General features: G+C 40.6%; 1 protein-coding gene across 1 annotated transcript in view; it reads right to left on the reverse strand.

Annotated features, from left to right (window-relative positions):
• The window catches only part of CFAP47 (cilia and flagella associated protein 47), a 402,255-nt gene that overhangs the window by 231,265 nt on the left and 151,230 nt on the right, over positions 1–19,760 (reverse strand). The window contains exons 38-40 of the mRNA XM_075200313.1: positions 11,211–11,361; positions 9,504–9,592; positions 2,289–2,375 (exon numbers count right to left, since the gene is read on the reverse strand). Of these exons, the coding sequence (XP_075056414.1) occupies positions 2,289–2,375; positions 9,504–9,592; positions 11,211–11,361 (327 nt within the window). The remainder of the gene's footprint in view (positions 1–2,288; positions 2,376–9,503; positions 9,593–11,210; positions 11,362–19,760) is intronic.

The following is a 19,760-nucleotide window of genomic DNA, read 5'->3' on the forward strand; positions in this document are numbered from 1 at the left end:
CTGCTGCCTCCGTGCACGACAGCCTCCAGCTGGCAACTCGCCTGTGTTCATCATCGTGACTGTGAGCTGATTCCTATCCGCTGCCTCCGTGCACTACAGTCTCCAGCTGGCAACTCGCCTGTGTTCATCATCGTGACTGCTAGCTGATTCCTATCCGCTGCTCCTGTGCATGTCAGCCTCATCTCATCTCTCCCGTGGGTCCGCAGAGTCCTGCTGCCGCTGCCAGCGCTATCGTCCATCTACTGCTGATCCGCTCTCCACGCCTTCCTGTTTTCCCGCTGGTCTCTACCCTCCTGTCAGCATTGGATTCGTATCTCATCAGCTACTCCTCTGCTAGATCATCTCCATTCTCCTGGGTGCTCCATGAGTCCAGTTCCATGTGTTACTGATTCCTGTGGATTCGTGTCCCTGTTGGTCTACTTACCTGTGCGCTGCACCTACTAGACCCCTGCCTCTTACATCCAGGGACTTCTCATCCTGTCGGCCTCCTGCCGCCCAGGTATCACTGCACTCCTATCTGACTGCCTTCTGAACCACGGTATGCATACTTCTCATTGACTGTGCTGGTGTATTGCATATCTTGCTGGACTGTGTTGGTTCTCCTCTGGAGTCTGCAATCCGTTGAGTCTTTTGCCATCATTGACTGTGTTACCTTGTGCTGGATTACTTCAGAGACTTCCTACATTTGCAGACCTGTTCAGTCATTTATATATATTGTGCATATTACTGTGGATCGTGTTTAATGTGCCCGTGTACATCCTGTGTTGCAGTCCCTCCCCGTACACCTCCTCACATATATATTCAGTGGTACAACTTGCTGAAGGCAGACCACTGATTCCTGTTCCGGTATCACCTGTTCCATTCCTCTCACATAGCAGTGGTACAACTTGCTACCGCAGACCACTGACTTCCCGGATACCTCCACTTGGATTCCATTCCTTCACTCAGACAGCGGTACCACTTGCTATCCGCAGACCGCTGACTCTCATCACCTCCTCGTTTCTGTTGGACATTCCTCCTCACTATAGCAGTGGTACAACTTGCTATCGCAGACCACTGACTACCTCCACTTGCCCTTGTCCATACAGTTCCTCGTGTATTATTACCTCCATATTACCAGTGCTGCTAGTCATAGACTTTCCTGAGCATCTCATCATCTACTATTGCCTGTTCCGTGATCACCCTGCTACCAGAGCCCACGATTACCATCTACATTGCTCTGGTAAGCTTACCACCTGGTGATTCCTGGGTAAAGACTCCTAGTGCCCGTGACAATATGAGACAGTTTTTACAATTTCAGATGGATTTGCCAATGTCTCATTTCATACTTGTTAAATTATAAAAATGGGTATTGATATTTATAATGCAGCATGTCAATATCATGTAAGATAATGTAATAAAAAACACTTTTTGTATCACATAAAATAGCCTGTCTGACAGGTGCCTATCAGACGAGTGTCATCAAAGCAGCACCAAGAAAAAGTGGATGTTTAGTATCCAGAAAATCATACACTGCTACACTAAAGGGAATATACTTAACATATATACCAAGCAGACAACAGCACATTAGAGAAAAAACATGTGACATAGGAAACATGGAAGCTTAATGTTGATTTGATGTACCATTTACACCACACTATTTCCTTTGCTTTTCTAGGGTGTGTAAATCCTTTATGTTGCCATGACTAGAGTTACATGTCTTTACAACCTTAAAAGAATTGTTTAATTTGATATAGCATTAAGGGATATATTTTTTATCCAAGCACCCTGAGGTATACAAACACGACAAGCCATCTACAAATCCTTCTAGTTCAGTGATCTGGTAAAGACCTTAATGCCTCAGGTGTGAACAATATTACAGCACTAACCTCATGCACCATCCGTTGTTATTATATTACTTCTCTTAGAGCAATTATAGTCTATGCCTTTTCCCACATTACTCTTATGAGTTTGTTCTTATTTAGGTCAGGTCAGACTACATATACTGGTGTATAAGTATTGGTCTATGAGAGCATACAGAGAGACCCAAAGCCAACTATTTGGGATTGAAGCCAAATTCTAATTTTCTGTGTTTGTTTTTTGCTAACTTTCTAAACAATTTCTATCATTTTATCAAGTCTCTATAACCGTTATAATATGCATTTTATCTTTTCAATTATTTCTTGTTACATTTTATAAACTTTGTATTGTATCAAAACATGCAACAAATACAAAAACACAAATCAATACATTAACTATTGCTATAAATTATCTCTCAACACAGGACAAACAAAGGACATATAAATTACCTGCAATTCTGTTCCTGTTTTAATTTGGTGATTTCATCTTGGTAATCAGGGAACGATAAATAGTTTGTAGATTCCACTAAAATCACTCTAAAGAAAATAAAAATACACATTTAAGAATAAATGCTACACAGAAATAATTCAAGTTTAGTTCATTTCAACAATAGGCATCTTTCAATCAATGGCAGATGTCAAGTTATTTCATGTTATTTTGACAATATAATGATTATGATATTTAAAATGTTACACCATTTAGAGTTCAAGTTTAAAGCTTACACATTTTAAGAAGCCATCCTACGAGATAAGATATTTTCAATTTTGCAGCTGTCAGACAGAGCTATAAAGCTACAAAGCTCCAAGGGAAAATAGTAAAAATACATAATAATAATCAGATCAGTGGGTGTGTACATCAAACCAATGTGAGCAAAATGATATAAAAACATTTGTGGAACAGAATAATTTGGAAGTTAAGAAAAAGCATTAGCATTAATATTAGGCTTCAGGGAAAATAAAGTTTTCAAAATAGTCCTTTGTGCTTTTTCAATTAGAGTTGATGCAGAAGGAAATCAATTAAATTCTCCCCTTATGTTTATGGTAATACAATGATACAGTTCTCAAATAGAAAAATAAATGGATATAAGTATACATAACATTAATTGTCGCTACAGAATTCTGCACATTTGTAGTAATGCTATATCATGAAATATTTTCATTGCCACTCATTAATGGTTGTTCTCCTGAACAGATTTCAGATTCCTCTTAATGAGCTTTAACTGCTAATGCAGTATGCTGAAAATACAGCTGATGTTTCAGGAAAAGATTTTAGGATTTCTCAGTGTTTAAAAAAAAGCAGCATGTTACCGTAATTTTATAAACCACTATATATGTGTATATACATATTTTAGATTATGTAGATCAGGGCAGTCTAACTGGCCTTCTGGTAATTTTGTGAATTCTTGGAATACAAATTTGGTGACACATTCAGTTTAGAATTGTGATTTTAATAAAAGTAAGCATGCTTTCTGCATTTTCCTCTGAATCTGTACACTTGGATCAATGTTACACTGCCAAGTAGTACAATTATGATTTTTGTGTGTGGATATATTTTACTGAATATTTATGAAACCATGCATGCCATGAATGCTACTTATAAATAGGGAATATTTACTGTTAATACATTGCAAACCCGATTGCAAAATTATCTGCACTTTATTTAGTACATTTCTTACCAATTATATATATTCCCCTTTCTTACCACTGTTAAAGTATATTATATGTATACAATTATTTTGTAATGGTTGCAGGCCAGGTGGCGCTAGTGTGCAATTTGTTCATGCCGTGGAATTTGGGATATAAACAAAAAGATTGAGTGAAAAGATGTGTGACCACACCCAGTGAGGAGCTTTGATCTCATGAGGAAGGCTGAGACAGAGGACCGGTTGGAGATGCACAAAAGGTCTGATCCAGGAGAACTGGACGCGACCAGATAGGAGCTCAGTGGAAGAGATATTGTGTGATATGCAGGAGGCAGGGAAGATGAGACAGAGGATTAGTTGAAGACAAGCAGGTGGTTTGCCACAGGAGAACTGGATTACAAAAGAAAAGAGCTCAGGAGAGTCCTGTGTTTCTGAGAAAAATAGACTGTGATCACAATCATCATCATCATTTATTTATATAGCGCCACTGATTCCGCAGCGATGTACAGAGAACTCATTCAATCAGCTTACAGTCTAAATTCTCTAACATACACACACACACATAGACAGACAGAGAGAGACTAGGGTCAATTTTGATAGCAGCCAATTAACCTACCAGTATGTTTTAGGAGTGTGGAAGGAAACCGGAGCACCCGGAGGAAACCCACGCAAACACGGGAAGAACATACAAACTCCACACAGATAAGGCCATAGTCAGGAATTGAACTCATAACCCCAGCGCTGTGAGGCAGAAGTGCTAACCACTTAGCCACCGTGCTGCCACAATGGCTAAAGAGCGAACGTCAGCAATATAAGAATGGTGTATTTGTGTGTTCACCCACGAAAGTGAAAGTAGTAAGTGGCCTAGCTACCCACTTGAAAGAGAGAGGCAGTACCATGAATGGGGGCTAGTTTTTTTTTGTTATTATTTTGTTTGTGTAACAGTGTTAGAAGCTCACATTCAATACTGGCTGCCCCTCCTCAGCCAGGTACACCCTGCTGCTGATTCCCCAGGCCAAGTGCAATGCCACCCTTTTACCCCATGAAGCTGCAAATAAATATTATGTTTAATTCTTTATTTAAATGGTTAATAATAGCAATATTAAGATTAAGACTATCCGAAAAGTTTAAATGTTTGCGGGCTCATCATACCAAATCAATGTCTAAACACATTGGTACAGATTTGATCCGGCATTAGGAGAGATGGAGTCAAACTATAACACTCACTGCCACTTAAGTGAGATCATCATACAGTGTGACATTTGATCTGGCTGTTTAGAGCAGCAGGTGAACAACCACATGAGTGGTCACCAATCTGGTTGTTCAATAGTTTTGTATAACAGACAGTTTACTAATTCTATCGAGGAGGTGACATACTGATTCAGGACTGTATTGGAGCTTCCTATGATTCTGTCTCTGGGCATTCATGCTCTATGATAAACGTCACATATCAAAAAAATATTCTAACAAAAACACATGTCACTGTTTTACTGGAAAATAAGGCCTTTCCATCTGAATTTTAGGATTAGAATATTTCAATACATGAATATAGCAATAAAATACTGAGCACATAAAAAAAATGTCTTTAGCACTTACTGTTTATCTCAACTATTTAATGACGTGACTAATTAAGTTTTTATTGTCGCTAAAGATTACAGAACTAGTGCAATCAAGTATTAAGTATTTAACAGGTTTTTTTTTAGTTTATGGATAGGTTTTCCAGTCTGCTAATGTTTATTTGTTGTAGATTGTCTATAAAGATGCCTTAATGTCAAAGAAGAATAAATCATTTACTTTATATATTTAAATATTTACTTTTATAAATGGAAATGTATCAGAAATACGCCTTTTGCATCTAAGAAAATGTCTTTGCAACATACTGAAGTAAGCATTAGGATAAATTAAATAATTGCAGACATATTAATATAGTTTAAGTCTGGCACAGAAACTACAACACCAAACTTTAATTGTCAATTCTGTCATTATAACAAATTACATTATTTTGTTTCTTTAATTTAATACTTTTGATTTGACACCCTTCATTAGGTTAGGAAATTATGGGCAGGTAAAGACATGTATGGACATCCTCTTCTCATACAATATGTCCCCTCTGTGTAGCAAATAGCAGGTTGGGACCCCCACACTTCTCATTATATTAATTATGTACGTAGCTCACGACGGAGCTCTATGCAATAAGAAGAATTATATGCAGTTCAGCACCTGACTTTCGGTAAAGACCAGTTTAAGCAGGGAGGAATCCTCCTATTTGCTGTAGAGATGGGTTTATTCCTTTGGAAAGGGGTTGTTCAAAAGTGGACAACCCCTTTAAAAACTTCACTATTTGCTAAAATTAGAGATGTTCACTGACCCCCGCATTCTGGTTTTGATTTTGTATTTGGATTAACTTCGTGTTTTGGCTTTGGTTTTGGCAAAACCGCCCTTGCGTGTTTTGGTTTTGGTTTCGGTTTCAAATTTGTTTCTAAGATTCCTATTTTTCAATTTTGACCACCTCACAGGTCACAATATTATTTTCATATACTATTAAACAAAGACTGTAGCGACCTGGCTGGATACTAAGCGACAGAGCAATGACACAAACACACGGCAGTTCATAGCACATCTAGGAAACATTGGCACACAGCAGTGACAGAAAAGAAAAGTGGTGCAAGATGGAATTGTCCTTGGATCATGAAACCAGTTATGGTTCATTTGATTGCTCTACCCGTTCCTTGGATAACTGTGGTAATTCTACAGCTAATACATGGCAACGGGCGCTGACCCCCGGGATGCGTGCTTTTATCAGACCCAGACCAATCCAGGGTGCCTGACAATGCTCTAAAAAGAGATATTGTAATTCACAGCAAAAAGCAAGTTCATCTCTGAGCTTCGAATCAGCTCTAATTCCCAAAAACGTACAATTTAGTTAGGTACCTTTGACGTAAAGTGCAGATTACAAACGCTTTGTGCAATACTGATGAAACAGCAGCAAAGTGGAAGGTAATACATATACATGTCTATTTAGACATCCATGCTTATATTACTGTGGCTTTACAAACGCTACAAATGGCTAGACAACTGTTGTCAGGATTTGGGTAAAAATAATTCCACACATAAGAGGTGGATTTTTTGGTCTTATGTCCAGGCATGACAATGGCCTCCTTCTTATCACGTGCAAGAACTGCTCCCACTGGGGCAGGACTTACACAAACACATCATCCTCATCAACATCCTCATTAGCGCCCTCATCAGCTACACAAATATCCCCCTCATCCTGTTGCAATTCCAAAGTGGAATCCTCAATTTGTGTATCATCCGCTAAATGGGCAGCATGGTGGCTAAGTGGTTAGCACTTCTGCCTTACAGCTCTGGGGTCATGAGTTCAATTCCCGACCATGGCCTTATCTGTGAAGAGTTTGTATGTTCTCCCCGTGTTTGCGTGGGTTTCCTCCGGGTGCTCTGGTTTCCTCCCACACTCCAAAAACATACTAGTAGGTTAATTGGCTACTTTCAAATTGACCTTAGTATGTGTATGTGTGTGTGTGTGTGTGTGTGTGTTAGGGAATTTAAACTGTAAGCCCCAATGGGGCAGGGAATGATGTGAGTTCTCTGTACAGCGCTGCGGAAATAGTAGCGCTATATAAATAAATGGTAATGATAATACACTTGGGCTGTTCATGCACACATCTGCAGAAATTCTGAAAGGGACCTTCTTTATGGGTACACTATCAGACAGCTCAGGATTACACATAGTACTCGTGGATAGACTCTCCTCAGGGATTTGTGTCATTCCTGAATCTGAACATACACTTTCATCTAATGCCTTACTGTTTTCCTCCAGCTTGGCTTTTACACGTAAAAGTATTTGGACACTACTTTTGGAGTCCGAATGACAAGGTCTTGTTTGGTCATGACTGACCTTACAAGAAGCTGCCTCCATGACACTTGCAGAACTAGCACTCATAGAGAAAGGCGAATGCCTCATTCTTTCCTTGCCACTGCGTGTGTAGAATGAAATGTTGGCAATTTTATTTTTTTCTGCAGATAACTTTGCCTGGATTACAGGGCTTTTTTCTTGACCAAGGTAAAAGGTGTTTTTTTACAATTTTGTTTCCCTGACTTAAAAACATTATGCACTTTAACATAGGCTTTAGCAGATGACGCAGAGGGATTACTATATCATGACTGGTGCCAGCAGCTGCTTGGTGCTCCTGGTCTTCTGTGTACTGCTGTGAATCCATTTTGATAACATAGTACAATGTGACTGCAGATTTAGAAGACCAAGCCTGCCAGACCTATTATTTGTATTTCAGCAATGACAACCGAGCCTGAGCATCTATAGTTAAAATTTACCATAATTACAGAAACCCCTAATTGCTATATTTTCTAATGCAAATCCCTGCTTTTACTTTTATAGGTACAATAGTCTACTGTGAGTACGTAGGCTGTGGTGGACAAAAGGCAGCCCATGGGCCATCAGTGGCAGTCTTCATCTGCTGCTCCAAGCCTACGGCTACAGATCTCACTAATTCTCAACTGAACAGGAGCAGTGACTTCCACATCACATGACCATCTCTTCACAACGCAGGGAGGTCACGCTGCATACCAGCATAAAAGAAGAGGAGGAGGGAGTGCAATGTGCTTTTCCTCCTTCCTCTGTGGACTCCATCTTTAAGAAAGTGGGGGGAGGTATGATGTGGAGGAATGATGCGCATGTGGAGTAGGTCTGATGGGCATGAAAGGTACATGTGGGGAAGTCTGGCTGGCATGTAACAGGCATGTGGGATAAGTCAGATTGACATGTAAGGGCATGTGGGGAGTCTGATAGGTAAGTGAGGAGCATTTGGGAAAATCTGATGGGCATGGGGGGAGGTCTGATGTGCATGTGTGGATGTCTTATGGGCATGTAAGGGGCAAGAGTGGAGGTCTGATTGGCAAGTAAGGGGCATGTGGGGAGGTTTGATGGGCATGTGAGGAGGTTTGAAGGGGAGGTATGATGGGCATATGGGGTGGTATACTCGGCATGTGGGGAGATCTGAGAGGCATGTAGTGAGATCTGGGGGGCCTGTGTGGAGGTTTGGGGGCATGTAGAAGGTTATGTGTATGTGTCAAGGTGGTTTTCAGGATGATTTTCATTCTTGAAATTAAAGGCAATGTATGACCCTTTTGAAATGTTGGAGGGCCACAAATGCAACCCTTGGTGTATATCAGGTTGCCCATCACTGGCCTATGGTATCTGGAAGCTTTTTACTGATTACTTTAGACAAGCAGCAGCTCCTCTATACTATATAGCTGTGTATTATTATTATTATCATCATCATCATATTTGTATAAAGCATATTACTTAGCACTGCACATTAAGGAGACCATGATATAAATAAGGAACATAAAATGACAATGTACAATATGTATGAGTGCCATCCCCTCCACTACATCGCACCTAATATCAAGGAGATCAAACTGTCAGCTTGAATCTCTGTTTGCACTGTCAGTTTTAATTCCCTGATGCCAGGAGAATGGTGTAGCAGAGGGAAAAACACAGGTCAGCCTACCAGGGCAAATAGTGATTCACACTGGCAGGCTGAATCCCTTGATATTACAGTTTGCAAGGTAGAGCCAGTGTACAGGGCTTATTGCTGCTTTCCAGAGTAACTTGAAAAGAAAAGGGGGAAGTTGGGGATAGGGGATGAAATATGAAAAAAATAAAAGTTAGGGTTTATGGAATAACATAATAAAATACAATACATTTGTGAACTTATTATTAATAAAACAATGCTTACAGGAAATAGTAGAAAGCATTCTAGGAAATATATTGTCATCTGACTTCTTTTAGTATGGTTATTCTGGTGCACTCTGGTGCGGCTACCATAAGTTAAACTGCAGAAAGGGTTTGGGCTTAACCACTTTGTCACATCTAGCAACAGATAAGCAATAAAAGTCACAATGACAAATCAATCATGTACATTTTTTTTTATTTTTTTTTATCATCTTTTTGATTATTACTTTACCGATAGAAGATACTTACCTAAATGTTCCAGTACTTTTGTAAGGGCTCTGAACCAATAATGTGATCTTTTCTAACTCATAGCATGGAGATTCCTGCTTCCACTGAACCTAACAATGAATGAAAAACAAGGTTTTACAAAATCCATCATACATTATTAAAGCACTGTAAAATATTTGATGTACTTTTATTTGCATTCAGTTATCTTTAGAACTCTTTCTGTTATACTTTCATTTTCTACAAAAACATGATATTTATCAATTTAACAAAGTGTAGACATCTTTAGGTTATGACTCCACTCTGAAAGCTACTGTATTTCTAAATGTAAAATGTCATGCAGTTCTCTTTGCTTATTTCCTTTTAGTCACAGACGAAGGGCAGCCAAAGAACAACTGTCAAGATACTGAACTGAGAATAGTTAATCAATGACAAGTAATGACTGCAACTTCCTCTCATCCTCAGCCTCAAATATCCCTCTTACTGTCTACAGCATACAACAGATCTTAAGATGTTTATATTAAGTAATTATTGTAATTTTCCTTATTTTACCTCTCATTCAGCTCACTCATCTTTTTTTGGTTAGGTTAACAGATCAGCCATGTAAAGCATGAACATATATTACAATTCCACTTTCTTGAAATATGTTAAATATGAATGCACCTCCTAGTATAAATTCCCCATTGTGCTAGTGTTACACAGGTGTGTGGTGTGACATGGATTCATAAAATGTATTAGTATATATCAGTGTATACCACAGATGCAACATATATCCATGTGACATTAACCTTGTGTATGGTTACCAAGTACAATGTACGGTACGCAATGAGGCAGACACAGCAAGTGCCAGTCATTTGCATAATAACTGCCCGTAGGCCGCATACACACAGGTATTAGTGTCCAGCTTTTAAAACATGTTTTTAAAGGCTATTAAATGGGCATTGAAGCTGATAATAAAAAAAAATGCAAATGAAAGAGGTTGCTTTGACATTGCTGGCAGTGTTTAGACAAGTTAACATTAATTAAAATACAATGGAGTTAAATGTGAACTCTCATTAAATACATAGAACACTATGTTGAATGGAAGCTTTGAGAAACAAGCACATGGTTTTGTCTACACTGTTAACTATCATTGTTTTTCAACACCTGTGTGTACAAGCTCCCATTACTCTAATAAACTGGCTCCCACCATCAATGGTCACATACAAACACACGTATATATCATACTTGCCAACTCTCCCGGAATGTCCCAGTCCTAGTGAAGTGGGCAGAATTAGATCCCAAATGCCGCGATTCCCGGTGAATCGCGGTGTTTGGTCCCGCCCCGCTGTCAAAAGATGCGTTGGTGTCATGACGTCACAGGGGGCGGGGCCAAAATGACGTCATTTTGGCCGTCCCACCCCCCCCCTCACGCCCCCCCTCCACTGGCTGGCTCCCGGAAGGGAGCTGAAGAAAGTGGGCAAGTATGGTATATATATATATATATATATATATATATATATATATATATATATATATATATATGTACATTCCATTCTGGATTAACCCCAATGGGAGCAAGCATCAAGAAAAATGAAGTAAAAAAAGTAAGTGATTTCATATGTTCCAGCTTTTTATCCGATATAGATCTTAATGTTTCTAACACAGCTACACATTTCCAACAAAACAGAGCACTGAAGTGTGTTCTTATTTAATTTAGGATTAGATGAGCATGTAAACAGTAATACTTACAGTGGGCACTAAATCAGTCACACTTGACTGAACAGAGAAAGCTATCGTGGCTCCGCCTACCCCACAGACATTACTTGAAACCAATAACAAGGTTGCTTCAGCAGAGTGCAAGAAACGGCTCCTATAGTCCACAATCAGATCTACTTTGCTTCTGTAAGAAAATATTAGAGTAAGTTTTGATCATATGTATATATGTGGTCAAGCATATATATTTAATAAATAGTTCTGTTGATCCACCTTGTAAATGAGTTTACCAAATGGTCTTCACCTGGATAAAGAAATTGATTGATTAATTGATTGTCTAATGCTTTTTGTGATATTTGTGGCTGGCAAATGTTTCATGACCTGATGACATGTTGCTTACTTGTTTTGTTTTTGTTTTTCATTTAAAGGCTATTTAAATTAGTTTAGATTAAATTATTTAATCCAAGTATATTCATTTTTTTCATCGCTTTTTTATTTCTTGGAATAGCATGCAGAACATTGTAATCACTATGAACAAGCAAATAGAAAATTGCCAGAGCTTGCCTAACCGCTCCTGCACAGTAGCAGCCATCATAGCTAAAACTGTACTGTTAGGATCTAGCAGAAACACTCTAGTGTCGTTTTTATAGATTACAATTGGTACATTAGTTCCCAAGCTAATTAAAACGCCATTTTGACATTAAACATCAATACAATTTTGTCTTCCCATTTTTTATGCATTCCTTATTGTGATTATGAACTATGAACTTTGCTTGGTTAGGATTAACCTTTTTTTAAAATTGTACATATTTCCTATGCACAGTGGCAACAGGAAACCTGTGTGCCGAACCAATAGGGGGGGATTTAATTTTTACCGTTTATACAGTAAAACTATCCGCTCAGTTTTGCTTGCACCTCTATGGGAGATATACATGTGAAAAAAATCCACGTGAAGTGTCTTGCGGCAGTTCTGGAGACAACTTGTGCAGATTTTTTTTAGAATTGCATCTCCTCCAATATTTAGGTATGAATTCACTAAAATTAGTGGCATCATAATGGCATGAGGGACAATGTCTTATAGCTCAGAGATGTTACTAGTTCTCATGAAGAACATTCACTTGGTAGGCTGTATTCTCTCTATGAGTAGACTTTAATATATTGTACAGCCACTTTACTGTATTTACAATACTTTATATATAAAATGAAATGATATATTGTATTATTCCTTTTGTACTACACTGTATAATAACATGTATAGGTTGTTATAAGTAATAATAATTTAAACACAAATTAAATTGCATTGAGAATTAAGGATTATGCTTTTAAGAAATCAAGCCTCTAAGTAATATATACATGGCTCATCATACCTCATAACTGTGTGTTTTATATATGTTAATTTTGTCTCAGTATTTAGCTCTTATGACTAAATGCTCAGGTGGACATACATCTGTTCGACACTGCTCTAATATAGGATAGCTGTCCAATGGGATCAGTTGTCAAATATACTTAGGAGCGAACGGTAAACATACAAGAAGTTGTTTATGTCAACAGAAAAACATTCATTTTGCTTTCTTGTTATTTGGCTCTTATACCAGCCATATGAGTCACTGATTTTTTGGTATTGATATCGGTGTGTCAAATATGTAAAAATATACTTATACATATGAATGAATTATACATAAGGCATTCATTTATTTAAGACCCTTAACAGGTAAAATATTGCACTCATAGTCTACATAGCTTTCATGAGTTGCAGTATTTGGTAAAAAGCCAGCCATAGAGGCAGCTTCCAAGAGAAAAGTCATTACAGTCTCAGCAGTATTTCAGTGATGAGCTCAGTCCCATGAGAGAGAAACATTACAAGAGGCTGAAGTCAGTCATAAAAAATGTTTAAAGTTTTTGACCTCTACACAAGAAAACTTTATCATATTAATTTCCTGCTTAATTTACAGGAATATCTTAGGGAATAACCAACACCAACTTATTTCATCATTTTTCTTCAAGGAAATTTTGACTATTACCTGGTGAAGAACGAAAATGACAACTTTATCCCTACGGAATGTTTTAAAGGCTTCAAATATTTAGATAGGTTATTATTTCATGGCTACATTGCTATATTTAAGGGACATATATATTATATAATATATTCATATATGATATATTCTATATATATATATATATATATATATATATATATATACATATATATATATATATATATGTGTATATGTATATATATTTCATCAATTTCAGGCCAACTATTCAAAGTTGGAAAGTGTGAAATATATAGTGACACGGGCACACTTCTAGTGATGCATACGCACCTTTTTGTTTTTACTTTTACGATTTTATTATCAGGATGCATAGTAATTGATAACATACATTTGCAATGGTGCATGATCTGTTATTAATGAGAATTCTCTGCCTAGGAAATAATAGGGCATATATAAACCATTAACCAGCTTACTAAGTAACAGAGCAATTTAGCTTTAACAAATAAAGGAAAGACGTCAGGAAGACTAGCTGCTGTAGTGATTTGCTGAGTGCAGCTTACTAAAAAAAATTACTATATGTGGCTTGTAAGTTTGTCATATACTCCTCGCAGATGCAGAAACTACTTTAATTGCTGCATTCTCAAACCTCATATATAGGTGATCTGAGTGAGCAGTAGCAATTCATTAGATGGAGGATTCAATCTCCACTGTCATTAAAGACAGTGCAAACTAGCAATACCAAACTGCATTATCAATTTCAAGCGCAGATTTTATTATTAAAACCCATGTGTAGAATACTGTGCTTTCTGTTTTGGAAACATGGATTGATACCAAACAAGTACCACAAAGTATTTCTAGGCGCTAGGTAAAACAAAATACACATATTTGCTTTTTTCACTATCTTGCTGTTAGGAACTCCCTAGCCAGCACAATAAAACTCGGAGTCTACTCCGAAAGCCTGGTGTTCGCTGGAGCCCCTAGTGGTGTGGACAGACTTGGCCGCAGGCTGACAGAGGATCGAGAATCGTATACCAGCTAAGGAGAACCCAGGAGTGGGGTGATTGGCGGACAGCAGCGTGGGATTCAGGCAGAGTAAACCAAGGTCAGAGGTCACAAGCACAGGTTCGGAATCCAGGGACAAGTGTAGGTTCAAGGTACAGGAACAAGCGAGGGTCATACACGGGAAATCAGTCACAGGTATTAACACCAAGCAGAGAGAGAACAAGCAGGCAGCAGAACTGTGAACAGGACGCTTTAACCAGCAGTGAGACTCTGATCTCACTGCCTTAAATAGCACTAGGAGCCAATCAGGACAGAGGAGGGTAGGGCTGAGAATCAGCCTCAGGAGGCAGCTAATTAATTACTAGCTAGAACTAGCATAAGAAATAACATAACCAGGAAGCATATATAAAAATAAAAGTGAACCAGTTTAAATCATATAGGAGCTCCCCCTGGTGTTGGAGGATGTCCCTACACCCTCCTACATCTATGCCACAAGGATAATAACAGAGCACAGAATCTAAAGCACACGCCCGGCTGCTAGTTCACGCCAGGATGTGGCATACAGCCGCGGCCCGTGACACTTCCTTGAGTCCAGAATTTTTTCAATGATAAACTCGTGGTCTCCATTAATAAGCAGAGGCCGAGGTCTTTTAGAGGAAGATTGACTGTTTGCTGGGAGCAACAGCTTTTTTCAGAAGAGAACAATGGAAAGTACAGGGAATTTTTAAAGATGGTGGTAGTTTAAATCTGAATGCCACTGGATTTACTTTCTTCTCAATCAAAAATGGCCCGATGAATCGGGGACCAAGTTTCTTGCATGGTTGTCTCAATTGATGTTCCGTGTGGAAACCCATACACGATCTCCTGCTTTTAATACACATGGACCACGATGACGATCAGCAAAGGCTTTAGACCTAAGAGAGGCTTGACACAGAGCGGAATGTACTTTCTTCCAAACTGACTTCAACCTGGCAGTGAAGGCAGGTGTTCCAGGATCACCAATGGTAACAGCAGAAGAGAGAGAGTTCGCTGTCGGGTGGAACCCAAGGTTGCAGAAGAACGGGGAGGTATGTGTTGCAGAGTGGCAAGCATTGTTATAAGCAAACTCTGCCCAGGATAAGAGGGAGGACCAATTATCGTGAAACTTGGAAACGTATATGCGCAGAAATTGTTCTAAGGATTGATTGGTTCTTTCCATCTGACCATTTGACTGAGGGTGGTAAGCTGAGGACAAACTAACTTTGATTCCGAGGGAATTGCAGAAAGACCTCCAAAATTGTGCAATGAATTGGGACCCTCGGTCCGAGACTATGTCTTCTGGAAGGCCATGGCGATGGAAGATATGAGTAATAAATAAGGTGGCCAAACTTCTTGCATCCGGCAATTTGAGCAAGGGTATAAAATGTGCCATCTTGCTGAATCGATCAACAACTACCCAAATGGTGTTATGACCTGAGGACAAAGGGAGGTCGACAACAAAGTCCATGGAAATATGGGTCCATGGCCTGTTTGGAGTTGGCAAGAGTAGAAGTTGACCCGGAGGACGGATTCTGGAAAACTTGTTCCTGGCACATTCTGGGCAGGCGCAAACATAGTTTTCCACATCCGAAGACAAGGGGGGCCACCAAAGCAAGCGGGAAAGTATTTCTATGGTCCTCTGGATATTGGGATGACCTGCTGAGCGGTTGTCGTGGCATTCGATGATGGCTGACTTCCTCAGATGAACTGGGACAAACAATTTATCAGCAGGTGTCTGAGCTGGAGCAATTTTCTGGAAGTGGCGGAGTGTGGCCCCAAGATCCTGAGTTAGACCGACATGAATGGAGGTCAAGGGAATTATTGGTTGCGGGTCAGAAGGCTGAGGATGGGATGCCATAAAACTCCGAGACAGAAAATCAGCCTTAGTATTTTTTGATCCTGGACGGTAAGTGATAAGGAAGTTGAATCGGGTGAAAAACAAAGCCCAGCTGGCATGTCGAGAATTTAGAGTTTTGGCGGTCTGAATATACTGAAGGTTTTTATGGTCAGTGAAGATGGTAATAATAATGTGAGATGCTCCTTCTAACCAATGCCGCCATTCTTCAAGGGCCCACTTGATGGCCAATAACTCTCGATTCCCAACATCGTAGTTAATTTCGGCAGATGAGAATTTCTTGGACAGATATGCACATGGGGGCAATTTTTTGCTTTGAGGATCTCTTTGAGAGAGAATGGCGCCTCCTCCTACATCTGAGGCGTCTACTTCAACAATGAACGGAAGCTCAGGATCTGGATGCCTAAGAATGGGTGCAGATGTGAAAGCGACTTTAAGGGCAGAAAAGCTCGCTAACGCCTCTGAAGACCAATTAGTTGGGTCGGCGCCCTTCCGGGTGAGGGCGGTAATAGGAGCCACCAAGGAAGAAAAGGAGCGTATAAACCTCCGGTAATAGTTGGCGAATCCAAGGAACCTTTGGATCGCCTTGAGGTTAGTAGGAAGAACCCAGTCTTGGATTGCTTGGACTTTACTGGGGTCCATGGAGAAGCCAGATGAAGAAATGATATAGCCTAAGAAGGCCACACTGGAGACTTCGAACTCGCACTTCTCCAATTTTGCGTAAAGGTGGTGTTGACGTAACTTCTCCAGAACTTCCCGAACCTGTTGGCGGCGCTGAGGCAGGGACTGAGAATAAATTAAAATATCATCTAAATAAACCACCACGGTCTTACCCAGGAATTCTCGCAATATGTCATTGATTAAATCCTGGAAGACTGCCGGAGCGTTACACAATCCGAATGGCATCACCAAATATTCATAATGCCCAGAGAGGGTATTAAAGGCGGTCTTCCATTCATCTCCCTGTCTGATGCGGATGAGATTATAAGCACCCCGTAAGTCAATCTTAGAAAAGATGGTGGCAGACTTGAGCTGATCAAACAAAACAGAAATCAAAGGCAGCGGGTAAGTGTTTTTGACTGTGATTTCATTCAGACCCCGGTAGTCGATGCAGGGTCTCAGACTGCCATCTTTTTTAGCCACGAAGAAACAGCCAGCACCTACCGGGGATTTAGAGGGACGGATCAATCCTTTACTTAGATTCTCCTCTACGTACTGTTCCATAGCTTGAGTTTCCGGGGCAGACAAAGAATACAGACGCCCTTTGGGCAATTTAGATCCCGGCACAAGATCGATAGCATAGTCGTAGTCCCGATGAGGCGGGAGAGAAACAGCCTTCTGTTTACAGAAGACGTCACTGAAGTCCTGGTAAGGTGTAGGCAACAATTCTGGACTAGGCTGCAGGGTTCTGAGAGGCAGGGTCAAACATGAAGTAGAGCACTCTGGACTCCAACGGATGATCTCTCCCATTTTCCAATCAATAAGGGGATTATGACTTTGCAGCCATGGATACCCCAGAATCAACGGAGCGGAGGGACAGGTGATCAGGAAGAATGTGAGTTCTTCAGTATGGAGAGCGCCTATGGATAATCGAACCAATGGGGTCTTGGCGAGTATTCGGCCCCCAACCAGGGGATTACCATCCAAGCCGCAGGCGGTAATGCTCGAATCCAGTTTGACTTCGGGAATTCCAAGGGCTTGAGCCAACAGAATGTCCAGAAAGTTACCTGCTGCACCACTATCAAAGAAGGCCGACAAGTCAGTGGAACGATGTCTGAAGGCTAAGCGTGCAGGGACTAACAGAGAGTTTTTTCCGAAGAGGTTATTTGGAGACCTAAACGCACCACTTCTCCAGCACTTGAGTCTAGGCGTTTTCCCGCCTTGCTGGGACAGGAACGTACTAGGTGGCCTGATTGGCCACAATACAAACAAAGGCCTAGTGAGCATCTTCTGGAGCATTCCTCCGGAGTCAGGCGATAAACACCCAGCCGCATGGGTTCAGGGGTATCCAGCAAAGAAAAATCGGAACTGGGTGATGAGCCAGGAGGTATTGATGACTCACGTTCAGTTTTCCGCTCTCTAATTCGACGGTCAATTTTAATGACAAGCTGCATCAAATCTTCAAGTAAGGCGGGTACAGGATACTGAACAAGAGAGTCCTTAATTTGCTCGGTAAGGCCCAAACAAAATTGACTCCGCAATGCCGGATCATTCCAGGCACAATCAGTAGACCAACGCCAGAATTCCGCACAATATTCCTCAGCAGAACGACGTCCTTGCCTTAATGCCCAGAGATGAGACTCAGCTGACGCCACTCTGTCTGGGTCATCGTATAGCAACCCCAAGGCCTGGAAGAAGGCATCCACGGTTTGTAAGTCTGGACTTGTTGGTGAAAGGGAGAAGGCCAAAGACTGAGGATCGCCCTGGAGTAGGGAGATAACAATCCCTACTTGTTGCTGTTCGGAACCAGAGGAGCGTGGTCTCAGGCGAAAATATAACCTGCAACTCTCCTTAAAGTTGCGGAAAACAGACCTGCTTCCTGAGAATCGATCAGGCAAATTCAACTTCGGCTCTGGAGACACGCCGGAGGAGGCTTGCTGAGGTTGCAGGTCTCTGGAGGCCTCTTTTTGCGCTGACAAACGCTGGACCAAACCCTGGATCATTTGATACACGGTGTCAACATGGCCAGCCAGCACTTGAAATGGGGACGATTTGATTCCGCTTTCCTCCATTAAAGTTGGTCTCCGGAATTTCTATTTTGGCTGGTTATTATGTTAGGAACTCCCTAGCCAGCACAATAAAACTCGGAATCTACTTAGAAAGCCTGGTGTTCGCTGGAGCCCCTAGTGGTGGGGACAGACTTGGCCGCAGGCTGACAGAGGGTCGAGAATCGTATACCAGCTAAGGAGAACCCAGGAGTGGAGTGATTGGCGGACAGCAGCGTGGGGTTCAGGCAGAGTAAACCAAGGTCAGAAGTCACAAGCACAGGTTCGGAATCCAGGGACAAGCGAAAGGTCAGGGGCACTGGCGGAGGAGCAGAATCCGGTTTTCAGGCAAATGGTCAGGGTCAGAAGCGTAGATTCAAGGTCCAGGAACAAGCGAGGGTCATACACGGGAAATCAGTCACAGGTATTAACACCAAGCAGAAAGAGAACAATCAGGCAGCAGAACTGTGAACAGGACGCTTTAACCAGCAGTGAGGCTCTGATCTCACTGCCTTAAATAGCACTAGGAGCCAATCAGGACAGAGGAGGGTAGGGCTGAGAATCAGCCTCAGGAGGCAGCTAATTAATTACTAGCTAGAACTAGCATAAGATATAAGATAACCAGGAAGCATGTATAAAAATAAAAGTTAACCAGTTTAAATCATATAGGAGCTCCCCCTGGTGTTGGAGGATGTCCCTACACCCTCCTACATCTATGCCACAAGGATAATAACAGAGCACAGAATCTAAAGCACACGCCCGGCTGCTAGTTCACGCTAGGATGTGGCATACAGCCGCGGCTCGTGACACTTGCAACTTCAATTAAGACAAAATACACCTTTTTAGCCATTTTGGGTGATGAGTTATAAGCAAACTAATGGTAAAGTCTTCTGAAAAAAACAAGGTATAATATGTGTGAGTATTACATAAACAAATTACTGATATTGATGTTGGAATGTGACCAACCCAAAATGTGCCAAAATAGGCTCAGCACAGGGAAGAGAAAAGCCTC

This window comes from Mixophyes fleayi, chromosome 2, assembly GCF_038048845.1.
Source record: "Mixophyes fleayi isolate aMixFle1 chromosome 2, aMixFle1.hap1, whole genome shotgun sequence".
Lineage (NCBI taxonomy): Eukaryota > Metazoa > Chordata > Amphibia > Anura > Limnodynastidae > Mixophyes > Mixophyes fleayi.